This window comes from Thamnophis elegans, chromosome 7, assembly GCF_009769535.1.
Source record: "Thamnophis elegans isolate rThaEle1 chromosome 7, rThaEle1.pri, whole genome shotgun sequence".
Lineage (NCBI taxonomy): Eukaryota > Metazoa > Chordata > Lepidosauria > Squamata > Colubridae > Thamnophis > Thamnophis elegans.
This window is the reverse complement of record NC_045547.1, coordinates 17,193,495-17,199,494: the sequence shown is the minus strand read 5'-3', so window position 1 is coordinate 17,199,494 and position 6,000 is coordinate 17,193,495. Positions and strand designations below refer to the sequence as shown.

At 44.5% G+C, this 6,000-nt stretch overlaps 1 protein-coding gene across 2 annotated transcripts in view; it reads right to left on the bottom strand.

Annotated features, from left to right (window-relative positions):
• Positions 1–2,317: 2,317 nt before the first annotated feature.
• The window catches only part of SLC6A12 (solute carrier family 6 member 12), a 79,660-nt gene continuing 75,977 nt past the window's right edge, over positions 2,318–6,000 (bottom strand). For both annotated transcript variants that reach the window (XM_032221924.1, XM_032221923.1), the window contains exon 15: positions 2,318–3,458. In XM_032221924.1, coding sequence (XP_032077815.1) covers positions 3,309–3,458 — 150 coding nt within the window. In that variant the 3' untranslated portion in view covers positions 2,318–3,308. The remainder of the gene's footprint in view (positions 3,459–6,000) is intronic.

Sequence of the window (6,000 nt, the reverse complement as noted above, 5' to 3'; positions counted from 1 at the left end):
ATCCAAAGTGTATTGATTTGGTCTGGCAGGAGGAACCCTCTACATGAAAAACGTCTGTGAAGGGAATGTTGATGGGAAAGAGTTCCCATCCCAATCATAACATTTCTATCGAATGAATAGAAGAGCTCTGCTTTTCCTGGCAGAGGATTGCAAGAGGCCATCACAGCCCAAAACCAAGCTCGGGAGCCCATTTTCACTGGTAGAGAGCTCAGGCCACCACAGGTGCCCCGGACACGAGTTACATCATGCTGGCCATGCCCCGCCCCCAGCCCCTTCCAGGTGAAACTCAATCCTGATGCGGCCCTCAATGAAATTGAGTTTGACACCCCTGCTTTAGGGCAGTCCAAATGTGGACTGTGAAAAGTTAATTATTCTTCAAAAACCTATTGTGGGCTATTGTGTAACCCAGCAAACTATTGTGAAATGCCTTGATTTTCTTTCTTTCAAGGGCAGGTAATCCTCAACTTACAAGAGTTCATTCAGCGGTCGTTCAAAGTTGCAACGAGACTGAAAAAAGTGACTGACGGCAGTTTTTCACACTTACAACTTTTGCAGCATCCCCATGGTCACATGATCAAAGCCCAGGCAACCGGTTCACCGTTGTGATGGCTGCAGTGTTCCGGGATCACGGGATCTTCCTTTTTGTAACTTTCTGATGAGTAAAGACAACGGGGAAGCCAGATTCACTTAACAACTGTCTTACCAGCTTAACAATGGCAGCGATTCACTTATCAACGGGGGCGAGAAAAGATGTAAAATGGGGCAAAACTCACTTAACAAATGTTTCACTTAGCAATGGAAATTTTGGGTTTGATTGCGGTTTGCAAGTCAAGGACTACCTTTACCACAGGTGTCAAACTCGCCGCGTCACGTTGCCGTCACGTGACGTTTCGTGACATTTTCCCCCCATTCGCGGAGCTGCGATGGGCGTGGTCTGCGCGTGATGCATCTGGCACATGGGCTGCTAGTTTGACACCCCGACCTGTACTTACTCTCAGGTAAATGAATATAACATTTAATCTTCATCTCAAATAAACCTTCAAGGGAAATCTGCGTTCCATTTTTCTACTGCAGTCTGAAATAGCATCGTGCAACCTGGTAACAATAGAAAATTTCCTGCTTTGGGCTATATTATTTAAAGATAGGCTGGAAGCAGGGCCATAAGTAAAGCTCTACATGGCATCGGACCTGGGTACCTGAGAGACCGCCTCCTGCCGATTACCTCCCATAGACCGATTAGATCTCACAGGTTAGGTCTCCTCCGGATTCCATCTGCCAGCCAATGCCGGCTGGCGACCCCCCGGGGGAGAGCCTTTTCTGTTGCAGCTCCAGCCCTCTGGAATGACCTCCCCGTGGAGATCCGGACCCTTACTACCCTCCCGGCCTTCCGCAAAGCCACCAAGTCCTGGCTGCTCCAGCAGGCCGGGGGGCTTGTGAAACATCCAGCCCCACAGAAATTGTGAATGTTGCGTCTTTTTAAAGTGTTGTCTTTGTCTATTTATCCCCCTTCCCTTGTCTGTTGTGAGCCGCCCGGAGTCCTCCGGGAGTGGGCGGCATACAAGACAAATGAAATGAAATGAAATGAAATCAGTGGCAATCCAAATGAGGACTACAAGTACACTAATGAAGCCCCACCCATTTTTTTACACGCATCACTTGTGCAACACATGAAAAAAAGGGGCAAGGCTTTAATTATACAATTATGGTCATCCTTTTGATTTTTTTTATACCTTTCAGAAACCCCTCTGCTGAAAAGTCGAATTCACACGCCCTATTGTAGCAAGGGACAATGACTTCAATTGTATATGCAGTTTCTTGGAAAAACTGCATTGCTTGGGACACAGAGCATTTCTGAAAACAGATGCAAAGAAACAAAGAATTCTGTCAATTTGTAGGAGTACTAAATGCCATGGGAGAAATTCTGGTGACGTTCATGCTGCATAAGGGCATATTAAATTGTCTTTTTTAAAAAACAACAATAACAGAGCAGTTACATAAGAAATAAAGGCAGGCAAACCAGCTTGCTCTGCACACCTCTCATTCTTTTGGCTGATTGTAAGTTGCATTTCTTATTTTTTAACTTTTGTGTTATAAACCGCAAGTTGTTGCCTTGCTGTGCCAAGATACGTGTCCAGGAGTGGGTCATTCCTGCGGTGGCGCAGTGGTTAGAGTGCACTACTGCAGGCTACTTCTGCTGATTGCCGGCTGCCTGCAATTTGGCAGTTCGAATCCCACCAGGCTCAAGGTTGACTCAGCCTTCCATCCTTCCGAGGTGGGTAAAATGAGGACCCAGATTGTTAGGGACAATATGCTGACTATGTAAACCACTTAGAGAGGGCTGTAAAGCATTGTAAAGCAGTATATAAGTCTAAGTGCTATTGCTATTCCCAAGTTGGTTCTTTCTTATGTGTTTCCCACACACACTAAGGCAATTTTGGCGTTTCCTTTTTTACAGCAGCTCCCATTCGAGTCACATTTTTTTCTCTAGTTTTCCACCAACTTAAGGATGTCACACGGAGCAGTGTCAGATGAGGTATTTCAAACTGAAGGACTGTCAGCCTTTTGGTGCCAATCTTTTCTCCAAAAGATGAAAGAGAGAATGTGAAGGAAAGTATCTCACAAAATTATTTTGCTTCCGATTTGCCATTTTCCCCTCCTCTGGGCAACCCCAGCGGGAGAGACTGTTCAATCAACTTTAATTTAGAAAGTCCAAACAGAGTGGTATGATATTTGCCTTCACCTGTACACATTAATGTAAACCATTGAGAACAATAGAAAAAAAAAAGAGTAATCCATCAAAGTTGTCCAAGATGCATTCATCCTGCTGTCACACACATTTAGCTAATCTCAGAGGTTCCTGGATTAGGGTTTTTTTCACAGAATCGTTGACATGGCATCAAAGAGTAGAGGTAGCAGTGGAAGAATGATTAAAGAAAGGATGAGTCAGGTTGACCAGCTTCAACAGGTGGCTTTCAGGTACTGATCAGGCTGTGTATTTAATTCTTGCAAACAGAAAACAACACAGTTCAAGGATAGAGTGTATATGCAGCATAGTTCCCTTCTCCAACGATGTCAATGAGAAGAATTTCATGAAGATCTTGAGCTGTGGTCCTCTTCACCGCGATGACTTTACAGTTGCTCTTGTGCTGATGGAAAAAGCAAGGGTTGGTTCCTTTCAATCCAGTGATCCGTTCTTAGAAATTGCTGACATCTTAAGAGAATAAGGAAGACCTTGGAGGAAACTCAACCTGGATAGAAGTAGACGTCTTCAGAAATATGAAGAGACTCTTCCAGAATGTCAGAAAGCTCTAGAAGTTGGTTTCCTTCCCCGTCTTGCCAAGCACTTCCTTGACTGGACGCTGGGATCCCACATCAGAACATTCACGTCCAGAAGTGCCCATCAGATGCTTCTTTGGCTGGGGCAAGTCTTCTGATGGAGTAGTGAGCTGGCGTAAGCGCTGTGGAAAGACAAGGAGAATGGCAGACAATATCTCTGTTAATTAAACAATCAGGCAAATTGACACCCTAAATTAATCTGCCTTAGTTGGGGTGGACAAAGGCAGCCCAAAAGCCCATCCATGAGATTTTCATAAGGAACGTTTATTGGAATATACACTTAAAAGAGCAGAAGGGAAATGGCTTACTGCTTTGTGCTATTCTCCTTTTAGGTTCACTGCTTGTTGACATAGGATAAAGTAAAGATTCCCCTCACACATATGTGCTAGATGTGCCCGACTCTAGGGGGCGGGGTTCATCTCAGTTTCAAAGCCGAAGAGCCAGCGCTGTCCGAAGACATCTCCGTGACCATGTGGCCGGCATGACTAAATGCCAAAGGCACACAGAACATTGTTACCTTCTCACCAAAGGTGGTCCCTATTTTTCTACTAGCATTTTTACATGCTTTCGAACTGCTAGGAGGTGGGACAAGTAATGGGAGCTCCATTACGCAGCACTAGGGATTTGAACCACAAACTGCCGTCCCTTCTGACATATGATAGCACACAATAAAATTCCCAGCAATGCTTACAGTAGGGATGTTTTTAACAGATTGCATGCTTACAAAAGCATGGGATTAGGAAGAAAAACACTCTCATTTATTGTGACAATTAGAGATGAGAATTTTGCTTCCATTAAGCCATTTGGGTATTTATTTTCCAAACTTAAATTTGTTTTGTCCCATTTCTATAAGAATTTGCTTCTTTGTTTTTACATCTCGTGAGAATATGGCCATTGTCACTGTCATTTAGCCAGTATATGCACATTCATGCAATTATAGCTAACTAGATATTTTTATATTCAATTTTTAATCAGAAAAATACATTACAAAGCTTGCAATAGCGTTGTTTTTGGTTCATATATTGGTTTGAGAAGTGTAAATTAGATAAACGTGCATTTAAATGTGCAGCAAACTAGTGATTCTTCCATACCCATGAGGGGAAAGGTTTCATACATCAGATTCCTATGTGAAAAGTTCTGTCTCTAATAGCTTTGAAATAATCAGCAACTTCATCTTTTCTCTCCATAATGGTCTCATGAATAAACTGAACAGTGTTTCACAACCTGGAGACCCACACAGGCTATAGGACTCAGAGGTGGTATTCATCAGGTTCTGACCAGTTCTGGAGAACCGGTAGTGGAAATTTTGAATAGTTTGGAGAACCAGTAAATACCACCTCTGACTGGCTCTGCTCCCATCTATTCTCTGCCTCCCGAGTCCAAGCTGATCGAGAGGAAATGGAGATTTTACAGCATCCTTCCCCTGGAGTGGGGAGGGAATGGAGATTTTGTAGTAACCTTTCCCTGCCACGCCCACCAAGCCATGTCCACCAAGCCATGGCCACATAACCGGTAGTAAAAAAATTTGAATCCCACCACTGACAGTGAGATTCAACTTCACTTTGAAAGCCCTCTTCAAAAAATGAGCTAAAACTCCTGAAAAAGGCTATAGGTGTTCTGTCCCAAGCCCCTACAATATATACGGATGCAGACTTGGCTGCCTGCCACATCTAAGGAGGGAGATAAGCAACCCCTTGGCTAGGAGCCCAGAAAGCTATCTCTATGAAACAAGGCTTGAACTCACGAAATTCTCCCAATCTTTTTCTACGGCTGGATCAGTAAATTGTTGTTTCCTGCAAAATTCCCCTCCCGTCGCCCCACTTATAAGCTCTCTGGGAGGGGCCAATCAGTAGCCACCTATTCCTATTTCCTTCTGTGACCCTTTTTCCAAAGCTGCTCCCTCCTCCTCGCAGCCCTACGCATACGTAGGTCAGGGACAGCCTCCCTCTGTTCTTCCTCAAAGCTCCCTGACTCAGACGTCACCTGGTGGCCAATAGGCCTGTCTAGTCCATGTTCTGACTCCAAACACCTCCCAGAGTCTTCCTCATCTCCAGGGCAGTCCCATAGTGTTCATCGTTGTCAGATTCCACCAACAGCTCAGCCGGCCGCTGTTGGGCCACAACAATAGGTTTATTCCCTGCTAGCCTCACTCTTTCAGAACTGCCATCATCTGCTTCTCTGGTTCACCCAACGCTAGTCATTTGAGAAATGAGTGTATGAAGATTCTCACAGAGTGTTGCATGAAGTGATCAGTTTTCTTCTGAGAACCATCTATCCTTAAGGCTCTAATACAACTGTGGTAACTGCAAGAATAGAATCTCCTCAGAAGGTTCATCGTGAAGATGGAAGGAGAGATACTGTTTCTATCATGGAAACTGGTAAGGTAAAGGTTCCCCTTGCACATATGTGCTAGTCATTCCTGACTCTAGGGGGCGGTGCTCATCTCCGTTTCAAAGTCAAAGAGGCAGCACTTTCTGAAGACGTCTCTGTGGTCATGTGGCCGGCATGACTAAACGCCAAAGGTGCACAGGCTGCTGTTACCTTTCCACCAAAGGTGGTTCCTATTTTTCTACTTGCATTTTTACATGCTTTCGAACTGCTAGGTTGGCAGAAGCTGGGACAAGTAATGGTAGCTAACTCTGTTACATGACGCTAGGGATTCGA